Below are 15,569 nucleotides of genomic sequence, written 5' to 3' on the forward strand. Positions count from 1 at the left end.
CACCGGAGGTGATATGTTTCCCGGCTACCACCAAGGGCAACAAACCCTTCCTTTCTCATTCTTCAATCCTAGTTGCCAAACACCTCTGCAATATTCGAGAAGCACCACCCAAACACCCCTGTCGCTTCGTGTTTAACTGTCAATGACAGGAGGAAAAAAGCCAAGGGAATCCGCCAGAGCAGCCTCCGTTTCCTTCGTGATTCACCACCGGAAAATCGACTCTCGTCCTCCCTCGGTCTTTCCTGTCGAACAGCAACATCCAAACACCCCCTGTTCGGCTATGCTATCGCTGCTTTGTTCCTTCGTTTTCTTTACTGCTGACGAAAGGAAAGGAACCCACGAGGGCTTACCGAAGAGTAGTTACCCCCTCCACTATTTGCTCATCAACTCCACGATGAAACACCCATGAAGATCCTTGCTCCATTGGCTCGTCGGAGATGCCAACTACTGCCCCTCATCGACGTACGTAAACCCTTTTGTAATTATTCGGTACTACTCTTTACTGCTTACCTTCCCCTTGATCTGTGGCTGCCGACGACGAAGTCAAGCCAAGAGGATCGCCGTAAAAATGGGTTCCTTTCCCCCTTGACATATCTACCATCACAGGTGGCTGGAATGGAGGCAATAGCCTCCTTCTTTTGTTTAGTTTTTCTTCCGAGTCGAAGAAAAGATGGAGAGGGGAATCAAGAATTAGCAACAGAAGATGAGGATGTTTTGGTGGTGATTGTCGATAGAAAAAGGGAAGAGGATGATGGGAGCTATTTGTCTTCCTTAGTGGCCGGAAAACACTATTTTCGATGGGAGGTCTTCCCGAAAATCAAGAAGAAAGAAAGAAGAATCGTAAGAAATAAGAGAGAGAGAGAGAGATAGATGTGGGCCCCAAATCAGTTAATTATTTTATTTTTGATTTAAATTAAATAGAAAATGCATAAAAATATATCATAAGGGCATAATAGTCTTTTCAGTTTATTGAGGGACCAAAAACGCAACGAAACTAGGTCAAAAGGACCACCAATCCAAAAAAGTCATGGTTTGGACTAAAACCCCAAAAAAATGTATACCGCAGGGACCATTTTAACAATTTTTTTCTCTCTCTCTCTCTCTCTCTCTATATATATATATATATATATATATATATATATATATATATATATATATATATATATATATATATATATATATATATATATATATATATATAGGGTCCTGCGTAAACATAAATATTTTGCAAAAATATGAAAACATATTTTATCTTATAAAAATCAAACACATGTACTGTAGAAATTAAATTTATTACAAATAAATTAAAGATAATAAGTTTACATGAGAGGGTGTTATGATAATATAAATTTAAACGTAGTTTTGAGATCCGTTTTTTTTTCACGTCCTTAACCACTTATGAATTCAAGTTCTTATAATAAGAATGTCAAAAAACATGTTTTGCTAATATGAAACAATTTCTCATGTATCATCGATTATCATCATGTAGTTCAAAGTTTGGATAGATTATTGTCCAAAATATAAGGTTGAGGTTATACAATCTCATAAATTTTCCTTGTTTTCGTGATTTTGCAAATTATTTGCATATATATATATATATATATATATATATATATATATATATATATATATATATATATATATATATATATATATATATATACCCATTCAAAGCGCCAGTAACAAATAATTTTTTGGTGAATAATTTTCTTATGGAGAAATAATAATTGTATTTTATTATTAGTTTTTAAGAATAAAAAAATTATTGTTTTTAAGTAAAATATTTATGTTTAGATTTTTTTTATTTATATTCACTGTTTATATTAATAAAAATGTCGAGTTTATGTAATATAAATTAATTTATATACATCAATTCAGTGTTTTAAAATTATCATTTTGCTTCGAATTGAATTGTTAGATAACCTTTCTTAATTTATGTCTTTAAACTTTAGGCAATTATTAATTGTTTCTTTATAGATAACTGATTTGTTTAAAAAGTTTTCTAACTTATATCTCTTAAAATTCAAGGTCTGAGAAAAATGCTTTATATATATATATATATATATATATATATATATATATATATATATATATATATATAATAAAATAGAGATTTTGAGATTCAACCTCAACTACATATTTCACATATGTCGCTCTAACTCGTACGACGTACCAGCATGGCGGGCTTATAATCATGAATGATTGTATTGTGGCGTTCGTTTCTTTTCTCCTCCGCCACCATCCCCACCTCCATAACTGCCACTACCACTACCTCTACCATCATCCGACCACGCCAGTGCCACATCCACCACATATACCACCACCACCTCTTCTACTATACTAACTGTCCTAATCATATATGATTACTCATTTGTGAAGAAACATATATGTATATTCATTTATGATAATACGTATACTCATAAAATATATAATCATATATGATTATACCTCTCTTCCATATAATTATTTATGACTAGGCATACCTCGTTGTTGCCGGTACGCTGGAGCGTTAGAGCGACAAATGAGAAATATGTGGCTAATGTTAAATTTGAAGATCTTTTATCTTTTTTTTTTTGAATCTCAAGTGAACCGTTCCTCTATATATATATATATATATATATATATATATATATATATATATATATATATATATATATATATATATATATATATATATATATATATATATATATATATATATATATATATATATATATATATATATATATAGGGTATCTATCGGGGCCAATTTCGGGTACAAGTATAGGTACCCGATAGGTAGTACCATCCTCATCCCCATCCCTGGTTTTTGCATTCGGGTAATACTCATCCCCGTCCCCAGTTAACTTGAGGATTTACCCGGTCAACTTGGGTTTGGGTTTCGTGTATCCATCGGGTACGGGGTTTTTTGTCATCTCTACACGAGAACCCCTCTAGTTAACATTACTTAGGGTAAGACACATGTCTTACATCCAATACAATCTTTATACTTATGTTTATTTTTTGTTTTTTGTACATAGACATGAGATTCAATCTTTTACTACAATTTTATGAGTTGTTTATTGAAATAACAATCTATATAAAAACACTGATATTGAGACTAGGTTGAATATGACGATTCATATTATATAAGTAAAATGAAGAATAACCATTATATGATCATATAAACCTCTTTAAAGGCTATTCGCAAGTGAAACAAAAAAGATTCATGAGTGTCTTGGGTTTGAGACTCCTCACCGTTACTTTTTATTTATTTCTATAAGTTTGGCATACCGAAAATATAAGAAAAAGCCCAATCAACATCAACAGACGTGACATACCGCATCAACAAAAAAAATGTATGTTTAGTATATAAAAATGTACGTTCAATATTTTTTTTTGTACGTTCAGTATGAACTGTGAAAAAGATAAAACAAATGAAATTAACAAGTTATATAAAAATGATGAAAAAAAACTATTGCTCAACATAAAGTTGATATAAAAATAAAAGAACAATAACCTTGAAGTAGACCTGACAATTCCTGTTAGCGTGTCGTGTATTCGTGTCAGACACGAATTTACACGAAACAAATTTGTTAAACACGAACACGACACGAATTATAAAACGTGTTTTGGGTATCAAACACGAACACGACACGTAAAAAATTCGTGTGACACGTGACACGACACGAATAGACATGTTTTTTTTTCAGCCGTGTTAAACAAAAACACTAAAAAACACGAATAGACATGTTTTTAATGGCTTTTTTTAAGCTAGGGCTATAAACTAATTATTGAATTTTATGAAATTGGTCCCTAATATATTATAAATATAAAATTTAACCCTAAAGTATATATGTTTATATACGTGTCACGTGTTAACACAAATTTGTACCGTGTCTTATACGTGTCTAAACAGATAAATTCGTATTTGACACGTATAAGACACGAAACACGAATTTAAAATACGTGTCAGACATGAATAAACATGAAACACGAATTTCTAAAACACATACACGGAAAACTCGTATCGTGTTCTTGTCGTGTTAATCATGTCGTGTATCAAATTGTCAGGTCTACCTTGAAGCAAACATTTTAATGGTAATTCTTACTAATAAAGCTGCCGACATCACTTCTAATTTTTTGTCCGATCTACATCTAATATACTCGAGTTTTAGTGATCAATAAATAAGTCTTTTACAACTAATGGTCTTATTTCAATTGTTTGCGAATTCTAGTTTTTTCATTTGAGAGAGACGTTCACAATAAAACACACATAGCCAATGAAAACATGTTGATAAGACGATACATGATGAAACTTCCGATCGAGAAATAAATTGAGGTTCGCTTCGAGCAATTAATGAATAAAGGTAATTAAGTTCAAGTGATCATGATGTAAACTACTTGTCAATATATTCACTTAGAAATCTATTTTACGAAATGAGTTTTAATTTATATTAAAAATTCAGATTTTACAACAAATAAACTACAAAACATCGTCTTACACCAACAAACCTTCATATAATAATATACAAAATCCAATCCAACAAATTACACTTGATGTATTATTGTAATGTGTAAAGTATGACATAATCTCCCCTTCGGTTAAGAAAAAAATTAAACGAAAAATAATTAAAAAATATACGATGTACAATTGATGCTAGATGGTGATTAACCTAGTTTAGCTATCTAGGTTCTATTACCGTTAGTGTTATTTGATTTACGGTCATGGAATCATCTTTTTTGCTTGAAGTTTCTGGTTCAAGATTTTCATTCCTAAAGAAGAATCCAGGATGTTTTGGTGGTGACATTCCCACAGTTTCACTGCTCAATAGCAACATTACTTCTGACATCTTAGGTCGATCTTTTGGTAGTTCTTGAACACATAAGAGTCCAATTTGTATGCACCTCAACACTTCATTTATTGAAAATTTGGTTCCAATAGATTCGTCTAATAGTTCTAAAGCTCTCCTCTCGTTCCATAAATTCCATGCCTAAAAAATATTGGTTTCATTACAAATACAATAATTTAAAGAGACAAGAACCCAAATGGAATTAACTCTAAGTTTATGGGGTATGGTTTTAGAAGTTCTAAATATATCACTAATATTACTTACTTGTGCAAGAAGGTTAAGTTGGCTATCTGTGTTGGATGATCCTCTGTTCCTTTTACCACTTACTATCTCGAGAATCAAAACCCCAAAACTAAAAACATCTGATTTTCTTGAGAAACTCCCGTTCATCATATATTCAGGTGACATATAACCACTATACAGAATTTGACAAAAATAATAAGAAAGAGTAAAACTATACCTTTTATGTGGACATATATATTATATTTATGCATAAAGTACAAAGATACTTACTATGTTCCAATCACTATTTTTGTTTGTGCTTCTTTTTGATCCCTTCCGAAAATCCTTGCGATACCAAAGTCTGATATCTTCGGTTTCATTTCCTTATCAAGCAAAATATTACTTGCTTTCATATCTCGATGGACAATTGTAGGTATTGAATCGTGATGAAGATAATGAAGCCCTCGTGCAATCCCACGTATAATCTCGAATCGGATCTTCCAATTAAGTTTCATGCTTTCCTCTTTTCCTATAATGATTTTAAGAAACATAGTTAGATTTTGGTGGAGAAATACTCAGGTTTCAAAAGAAGAAAAACAATGCCAGTAAATTTTTTACCAAAAAAAAGATACATATCAAGACTTTTGTTTTCCATAAACTCATAAATCAGCAACTTCTCTTCCACCTCAATGCAACAACCCAATACCCGAACAAGATTTCGATGTTGGAGTTTCGCGATTAATTGAACCTCGTTTTTAAGTTCCTCAATCCCTTGATCGCAAATTTTTGCGAGTCTTTTTACCGCTACAACTTCACCTTCCTTTAATATACCCTATATCACCAACAACAATAATGCAACTATTTATCTTTTTTCTATTGTCTTATTTGAATTTTTGAATAATTAAAAAACAAAAAAATAATAACAAAGGTAAAGTAATTTCAAATAACAAATAAAGATAAGTATATTTCGGATTTTTCAATAATCTGGATATCAATAACTATTGATAATATTTACTCCAATTTTTAGATTATCGACTATCCATATCAAATTTTGTAATCCATATTTCCTAGTACTTACCTTGTAAACAGGCCCGAACCCCCCTCTCCCAAGTTCATTTGTTTTTGAGAAGTTGTTTGTTGCAATAGCGAGTGTTGTAAAATCAAACAAGGGTAATTCAAGTTCATCCATAGTTGTTTTGCCACGGTTATCTCTTCTTCTATTTGGTAGAATAACCTCATCATTTACTAAGGAATCTTCGGTTCTTCCTTGTGGACCTATTTTGGATCAAACAAAATATATCAAGCACATATGAAGTCTCACCCGGTTTGTTTTGACTTAAAAAGTTCGAACTCTCTCTGTCCAAAATGAAAAGGAAGTGATTTGTACACAACAGTTTTTTGTCATACACAACAATATATGCTTTATATAGTTGTATAATACAACAATTTAAAACATAAACTGTAGTGTATAGAGAAAATTTATTGTGTACGAATCAGTTCCCAAAATGAAAACTTGCATCCTATTTTTCAAGTCTTTGTAACTGAAATTTGTTTCAACATTAAAAAACTGTTGATGGGTAATCTAGTTATGAATTATTTATAGGCTTAACTACTTACTAAAACGAAAAGGGATGGGTCTTATCATAAGTTGACCATCTTTTGAACAATATCACAAAATAGACATATTAAAACTTGATTTTGGGAATTTTCTTATTTTGAGAAATGGATTTATCATTTATGAATGGTCCTCGTTACAAAAATTGATGTTTTTCTGAAAAGAAAATGAACATTTTGCACGAAATATGATTACTTTAATTGTTAGAGGACTACATTCAGTTTAGTATATTATAGTGATTTGCACTTATCTTTTATGTTACCTTAATGTTAATTATTGATTTCAAAATTATAATCTATGGTATTTGACTCTTAAAAAGTCGCAATTACCCTCTCTATCCATTGATGTTATCAAGGTTGGTGTTTTCTTCCTCTTGAAGTAGACGAGCATCAGAATAAATATGAGCACCACACAGGCACTCATGGTAATGCCGACAACCTTACCAACGTGGTTGCTGTTGGCGGAGCCACTTTTGGTATTTTCAGCTACCGGCGGTGGAGCTGCAATCAACAAACTCATGATTATTAATGTTTAAAGTTGTAGTAAAATTTAAAGCAAAACTACTACTTTTTTTTTATACATACGATATAAGTCGCTAAAGTATAATTCAGAAACATACCCAAATCAGAAGCTGCGGCTCTAACGTAGATATCTTGTCCTCCATCTTGAGAACCAGCATATCGTCTCATATCCATAAGATCCACTCCCCACATCACACAACCCGACCCGCCTCCATTGATATTCATATTAGCATAAGCACCACAAGAACAATTCTTTCTGCACATCTCACCACACTCGCTCAAATTCTTCATCTCATCAACAATCGCTTTCCAACTCTCCGGCAACTTCATGTTCTTCAATTGCAGAAATCCATCCGACCCACAATCCAATACGGAGCTCCGAACACACCCATCGGACCTATCTCGGAGATCCCATAATTGTTTGTTCTTTGGCTGGAATCCGGTCAAACAGTTGCAGAATGGTGCAGTCGTTGTGTCACAAACGCCGAACGGACCACATTCACCATAGTGATCGCAATCACCGGGGAAAGACCAGTACACCCTCCAGGTTTCTGTTGTTTTAGCCCAAACCAATCTTTGATTAATACCAGAAGAATTTATAACCAATCGTGAATAGATAGAATTATTCACCATTTCAAACTTATAACTGATCTCATCGGAATTATCCTGTAATTCAAACTGCATTATATCCACCCCCACCATCTGCGGTACGCCGCTAAACCTTATCCCATTCCACGGCCCAGTTCGCCAAATTCTTGTTTCGTTTTTTAATGTTAGAAGCTCCGGGAAGCCACTGGTATCCAGTTTAAAAGAATAATCACCAGTCGCCGGATCATTGCTCGTCTTCCACGACTGCAAACGCCGAGTAATTCCAGATTTCCTGTCCCACCCCAGTTTCATCTCCGGTAATAGAGTATCAGTCGGATAATCAAAGCTTTGCCAAATATAATTCTCCGGTTTCTCATCGTTTTCCGGTCGAAGCACAAAGTTACCGTTGTCCAAAAGCTGCGCCACCGTCTTCACCACCTTTTTGGGTTGATTTGATGACCAGACGACGGTTCCCACTTGATCTACCAGCACCATGTTGCCGTTGTCGACGATGGTTAGGTTCCCGGATGATGAAGTGATGGGGGTGTCTCTATTAGCTACCCAAACATACGTTAGCTGCTGAATTTGTTTATACCAAATTCCTATGTACAAACTACCGTTGTTTGCATTGAAGAAACCCAACTCGAAAACATCACCATTAGAGACTAGAGTTTGATTGATGGTTAGGGGTTGTGTGGGTGTGATGGTGTCAACGGCTACACTGAGAAAAGGGTAGAAGAAGAAGAGAGAGAATATGAACATGAAGTTGCTGACATGGGTATGGAGGGTTTTCATTCTTTGAAAGTTACAATCACCAACAGAATTTTGTTTTGTGTTTATTGGATTGGGGAATTGGAGATTTTATATGTTGGTTTCATCTTCAAAGAATTCGTGGAAATTGTGGAACACTTCAAATATTAATAGGGTGCAATATTTTTGAATACTTAAATTCTTTGATTACTTGACTTTTTTAAATAAATGATAGATTCCCTATTGATCAAGAAGTTATGGTCCTTATGGAAATTTTATAGTAAGTTCGTGTATTCTTGTGTCAAATTGATTACTTAATTGGGTTGAAACTTGATTATAGCTTTACTTGTTTAATTCCCATATTATGTATTTTAACAAGTTAGAAATTTTTTACTTAAATCCGTTCTTTTTGTGTGGAGTTAATGGATAGTTTTTAGTTTAAGGGTGTTTTTGATAAAAATAGATCTTAGCTGGAAGCGGGTAGCGGTTAGCTGGTAGCGGACAGCCGGTAGCGTGTAGCAAGTAGCTGGTAGCGGGAAGTTATAGCTTTTATTTATTATATGAATGTTTGGCAAAAGCAGCTGGAAGTTTTTAAAATATATAAAACGATATAAAAAGACAATTGATTAAAAACAAATAAATATATAAATATATTTTTAAGGGTAATTATGGAAATTGATTTCAAAAGCTCAGAAGCGTTTTGTTAAACATTACGGGCTTGTTTGGCACGAAGCTTTTGAAAGCATTTGGGAGCTTCTAGCATTTAGCTTTGATAAAACGTTCTAGTTTAAACAAAAAGCTTCGTTTAGCAGTACGAGCGTTTAGCTTTTAGTTTTAACAAAACACTCCGATTCTAAAAGCTACTTCATGTAGCGTTGAACAAAACGCTCCTGAGCTTTTGAAATCAATTTCCATAATTACCCTTAAAAATATATTTATATATTTATTTATTTATAATCAATTGTCCTTTTATGTAATTTTATATATTTCAAAAGCTTCCAGCTATTTTTGCCAAACATTTATATAACAAATAAAAGCTACAGCTTCCCGCTACCAGCTACTTGCTACACGCTACCAGCTACCCGCTACCAACTACTTGCTACTAGCTATTAGAATCGGAGCGTTTTGTTAAAACTAAAAGCTAAACGCTCCTACTGCCAAACGAAGCTTTTTGTTTAAACTAAAGCGTTTTATCAAAAGCTAGAAGTTAGAAACTCCCAGACGCTTTCAAAAGCTCTGTGTCAAACACGCCCTTAATGGTCAAACCGGACAAGAAGAAAAATACTAAAAATACAAATGCATATACATACGAATTAATCTGATGAGATATAAACTCTTGTTTATTGAAAAAGGATCATATAAATAGCAAATCCTCCGGAATGAACAATCTCAAAGTCAAAACTCAAAAGGCAAAGTACTTTCTTGGGGTTGTATGTCGAAGAGAGTTAGGGACGAGGGGAAGTTGGTTTTATTTTTCTATTAATTTAATTAATTTATTATTATTAAAAATGTCAACTGCCATATAAATCAATAATAAAATCATAAGCGAACTGGTCAAAATTATACTTTTATTTAAAGTTATGTTTGGCAAAAAGGTTTAGGAGGTTTTAGAAGTTCTTTTAGTTTTAAAAAACAATTTTAATTTAAGAAGTTTTTTTTAGGAATTATGAATTATGAATTTATAATTTTTTACATAAAAACTCTTAATCCAAAAAACTATTTCAAATATCTTTAAAAAAAATTAAAAACTTTTAACGACATGATGAGTCATCATGAGGTGACAAACAGGCTGTCACGAGATGAGCGTTGGGCAGCTAAGGCCCATGAATTTTAGAGTTTTCTATGTATTTAAAGGGTGGTTTCATATTTTTCAGGCATTTTTCTATCCTCCATTATATCTAAAGCCTCTTAAGAGAAACTCTAGCCTTCCTTTCACCACTATATATCAGCCTACCATCTCCTCTCTCATCCATATTTGGAGTTTTTGGTGGTGTTTTAGTGTCTTGAAGAAGAAGAAGCTCTTGGTTCAAAGATCTAGCAAGCTAACATCCTCTCCTCATCCTTGCTCATATTTTGTATCTCTGTAAGTACTCAAGATCCAACATTTATGATTGGTGCTTCTAGATCTAGGTTTCTTGTGTCTTTTCTCCATGATTATGAGAGTTTGAATTAGGTTCCATAAATTTGGCAACTTTATGGATCCTTAGGGTCCCTTTGGGGTTATATGTTTCGAGTCTATGTTTATATGGTGTATTTGGTCACATGCACAAGTTTGAGTTCATTTCTTCAAAGTTTTTGGACCTAAAATGGAAGAGACATGCATATCCATAAAGCACTAATTTTTATGTTGCATTGGGAGTGGGAAAGCCTCTCAGAAAGTATGAATGAGTGGTCTTAACGACTAAGAATTTAATGCATTAAGGAGGCTAGAATAGTGCTCACGACGTGAGAAAAGGCAATCTCTGTGATTGTTTTGTCTTGAGACCACCATAACGTAACAGAAGCTCGGTCAAGATGTGGCGACCGTATGGGAAACTTTTTGACTGTTAACTTTGACTTTGACCGTTGACATTTAACCAAGTTTGACTTTAGGTCAATCTGAGGGTTTTGCGTTGTAGTTTAAAAAATGGTCCCTAATTGTTACATAGGTGACTTATAGTGTCGGTTATTGGATCTATGAATAATTTTGATGTTTGCTTGACTATGAGGTGAGTTTTATCACTATACTTTGTACTGTAGTATGTGTCCTTGTGTGCAGGATGTTGTTATTTTGTAGTGATCTATTAGACTAGTAGATAAGTTATGATTACCTATGTTTGCCAGTTTTTGTTTTGGACATAGTGTGGTTGGGTTGAGACGGTATTGCTTTGTGGTGTAGGTGAACATACCCGCTAGCAATCTAACCATAAGTTGTAGGTTCGGGGGGGGGGGGGGGGGGGAGGGGGGATCCACTCTTTGTGAATGTGGGCCCGGGACAATCCAATCTTTGTGACTATGCACCCAAGGGAAATCCAGTCTTTGTGGTTGTGGGCCCAAGGCAATCCAGTCTTTGTGTTGTGAGTATGATGTGCATGCATTGTATATGTATTATTGTGTGCGGTATTTTGGAGGAACTTACTAATCTTTGGTTTATAGTTGTGGATTTAAATGTTTTCAGATACTTAAGATGATCGAGTCTAAGAGAAGGCATGATCGTGCACATCGTCCTGCTAATTTATGTTTTGAGAGATGATTTTGATACTCTGATTTCTATGCTTCTGTTTTGAACACAATGTTTAATCATTTGTGCATTTTATGAAAATGTCTTTTGAAAATGAAATATTTTGGTCGTGGTTTTTGGGATGTTATATTTATAATTTTATGTTCTTGCAAATTATTATTAGTAATTTGTTGAAAGTAATAAGTACTATCAAACTTATCATTCAAACTTGTTTTCTTAAATATGTAGCTAAGGGTTGCTTTGGTAAGTTATTGTATTCTTGTGGGTTGGTTGTATATTTCTTATATGCAGGTTTTGTAGGCTCACATGCTTTTCAATTCAAACCCGATCCATGGGTGTTTCATGGGTTATTATTGTGACCACGTTATTTATAGTTGTTCTTGTTCAGTTCTCTCATTAGAACTGATTTTTTTTTTTTTTTTTTTTGTGTTAGATATTTTCTTTCGTCTTGCTTGTTAAGTCTCAATTAGGATTTCTGTATCTTCTTAGATTCTGTTCTGTATCTAGATGATCTTTTTACAAATATAAGTGATTGAGTGTTATATGTATAGAGTTTTGAGTATTTCTTTTTTATGTAAAACGATTTGATTTATAACGAATAAACTGATCATGTTGGGAAATCATTGAAATTTATATTTTTGTACACAATTAACTTTAAAACCATATTATTATTATTATCAAAAAATTATAGAAGGTTAAAATTTAGGTATAAAGTTATTATTATTATTTTTGTATTTATCTCACATTAACTAACCATTTTATGTATTATTAAAAATTTGAAAGTTCATAAAAGTTTCAATCTAATACCATGTAGTGTGTTTTACCATATATATATATATATATATATATATATATATATATATATATATATATATATATATATATATATATATATATATATATATACACACACACGAAATAAGGGAAACAATAAATAATTTTATTTTAGAGAATGTTTTTTTTTTGAATTATAAGTTTTTTTTTCACTGGACAATAAATGCGGGAAAATGAATATGTGACTTTTATGTACGTAAGTTTAGGTATAGAACCATTTAAACGACATAGTTTTAATAAAAAAAAAAATCAATTTCATTTTTTCTAAATTTTGTTTTAATAGAATACCATTGAATGGAGTTAAATTATGGAATGAAAAAGATCAATTTAAATCTTCTTATTGCAAAGAATTATTGAAGTTTATAGGGAAAGTTAAAAATCAACATTTTTTAACGAACCAAACTCAAACATTTTGTCCTTCTTTTGTGAAACTATATACAATGATTTTGTGAAAAGCTCGATTGAGTTATTGAATTTTTTTTCTTTTATCTTTTATTCTATTAGTTTTTATAAAAAATTTAATATGGTTGATTAAATGGTCATTACTTTTAATACTTTAAGTTCTTAGACACAATGAAGAAAAAGAACATAAATTCGATCATTTTAGTAAGTCACGAGATCAAAGAAGAATAGTAAACGAGATATCATGATTAGCTTAATTATATATATGGATCAAAACTACATAGTTTGGAGGGTTCTATATATAAGTTTAGGTGTATATAACAGCCACATATTCCCTAAGCTCTCTCTCTCTCTCTCGCGCGCGCTCTCTCTCTCTCTCTCTCTCTATATATATATATATATATATATATATATATATATATATATATATATATATATATATACACATATATGGTTGGGTTCAATAAGGAACTATTTTAAATCTTAGAACCAAGGAACCAAACTTCTAGAGTAAATTTTCATCAAAAAAGAATATATATAGATATTCATAACTTTTTATCCTCCATCTATTGATAATTTGATAATTTTTTTTTTTAATCTGTTCAGATTTACACTGTGAATTTGAGCAGATTAATACAGTGAATTTATACAAAATTAATGATTTATAGTGCAGATTCACAAATTGAATCTGAACAGATAAAAAAAGTAAAAAAAATTTATCAAATTTGATAACAATGGAATGAAGATAAAAAATTATGAATTTCTATATTTTTAGAATTTTTTTCGATAAATAATTAGATCTGAAAATGAAAACTTAATGGTTCCTTGGTTTCTATGATTTAAAATGGTTCCTTGTTGAACTTTTGCATATATATATATATATATATATATATATATATATATATATATATATATATATATATATATATATATATATATATATATATATATATATATATATATATATATATATATATATATATATATATAGTTAATGCCTTAACCAAAGTTAGTCCAAAGATATAGTGGTTCAAGACAAAAAAAATAGTCCTTCAAAATCATAAATATAATAAAAATTAAATCAAAAATAGACATACCTTTATAAAATTTAGTATTAATATTAAAAAAAACATAAATATGGTCAAAACATTACAAAAACAATTAATTTAAAGAAAAATAATTCTCTTAATATTTTTAGATAAATTAGTTTTTCTTTATACAGTTATAACATATACTTTATGAATTTTGGGCTCTTAGAGACATGGTCCGTGGACGACCACCCAAGTTGTCTATTGTCAGGTCCGACCTGATCATATAATAGTAACGAACTTTTTAAAATGTTTTAAAACACCATTCAACAAAAAAAAAATGTCATTAAAATGTGATCATCTATCGTCTTCTTTTTTAAAATATCGTTATTAGAATGATATTTTAAAAAAACAAAATGATATTTTAAATGATACTTTATAAATTAAAACAATAGTTGATTACCTTTCGATGATTTTTTTTTTAATTTAATAATATTTCAAGACATTTTAAATAGTTGATTACATTTTTATCACATTAATCCTATATATAATATTGATAATCTCTTTGGAAGTTTTCATTGCTGCAAGTAAGGGTGTTTAATAATATTCAAAATCGAATGAAAAATCTAAAATTTCGATACGAAATTATCCGCAATTTTAGATATAAGAATTTTGATACATCCAAAATTTAGATATGAAGTTTTTCGGATTTGTATAAAGCATTTTGTAATTTTCAGATGTTTCGAATATTCGAAATTTGTGAAAAGAATATAATTTTTTAATTTATTATTTATAAAAGAAAAGGGCACTTAATTAGAAATCAAGAAAGACGCTATGTTAAGATTAATAATTACTTGTTGGTTTTAACTTTTACGAAAGCATATATATATATATATATATATATATATATATATATATATATATATATATATATATATATATATATATATATATATATATATATATATATATATATATATATATATTGTCTTGGTGATAGTTGTTGTCAAATAAAAAGAAAAATTATGTCTAAGAGAAAATATGAAAAAATAGCTCTAATTAAAAAGCAAAAGAAAAATTATGTCTGATGTTGAAATTAATAATGAACAAAATTAAAATGACTTTAATTGTATTTATGAAAGGGCTCTAACTTTTGGTTCGCTTATAGTCCCCAAACTGATTGAAACGACCCTCTTTACTCTTCATTATCATACTATGTTTCTAAGTTTATGTTGGCATCACATTTATTCCATAAAACCATAAGCTCTGAGTCGCAAGGAAAAAATAGATTCGTGGGATTGTTTGTACTAATCGTACTTCCGTTTCTGATTTAGAATAGCTTAAATAAAAGTTTAGATGTTTTTTTAGAATCGTTATTGGCTACATGTTTTTAAGATTGCTTAAAGAGATTGTCAAAAAAACAAAAAATTTGGATACCCAAAAATATATATATATATATATATATATATATATATATATATATATATATATATATATATATATATATATATATATATATATATGAATGAGTTATATGGAAAACAAATAACTAGGGCA

General features: G+C 30.8%; 1 protein-coding gene across 1 annotated transcript; it reads right to left on the reverse strand.

Annotated features, from left to right (window-relative positions):
- Nucleotides 1-4,495: 4,495 nt before the first annotated feature.
- Nucleotides 4,496-8,553, reverse strand: LOC111907416 (receptor-like serine/threonine-protein kinase SD1-8). The gene is made up of 7 exons (XM_023903179.3): nucleotides 7,289-8,553; nucleotides 6,999-7,169; nucleotides 6,133-6,329; nucleotides 5,673-5,886; nucleotides 5,346-5,583; nucleotides 5,097-5,247; nucleotides 4,496-4,973 (listed from the first exon to the last, which is right to left on the reverse strand). The coding sequence occupies exons 1-7, from the start codon at nucleotides 8,538-8,540 to the stop codon at nucleotides 4,665-4,667; spliced, it is 2,532 nt and encodes an 843-aa protein (XP_023758947.2). The 5' UTR covers nucleotides 8,541-8,553; the 3' UTR covers nucleotides 4,496-4,664.
- Between the last annotated feature and the right edge of the window lie 7,016 nt (nucleotides 8,554-15,569).

Source organism: Lactuca sativa, chromosome 7 (assembly GCF_002870075.4).
Source record: "Lactuca sativa cultivar Salinas chromosome 7, Lsat_Salinas_v11, whole genome shotgun sequence".
Classification (NCBI taxonomy): Eukaryota; Viridiplantae; Streptophyta; class Magnoliopsida; order Asterales; family Asteraceae; genus Lactuca; species Lactuca sativa.

Excerpts from the sequence above, each read along its gene's own strand:
- LOC111907416 (XM_023903179.3), bottom strand. The coding sequence starts at position 8,540 with ATGTTCATATTCTCTCTCTTCTTCTTCTACCCTTTTCTCAGTGTAGCC. Across the intron at positions 5,887-6,132 it reads GGTTCGGGCCTGTTTACAAG|GGTATATTAAAGGAAGGTGA; the intron begins GTAAGTACTAGG and ends TTGGTGATATAG. Across the intron at positions 5,584-5,672 it reads TGATATGTATCTTTTTTTTG|GAAAAGAGGAAAGCATGAAA; the intron begins GTAAAAAATTTA and ends AAATCATTATAG.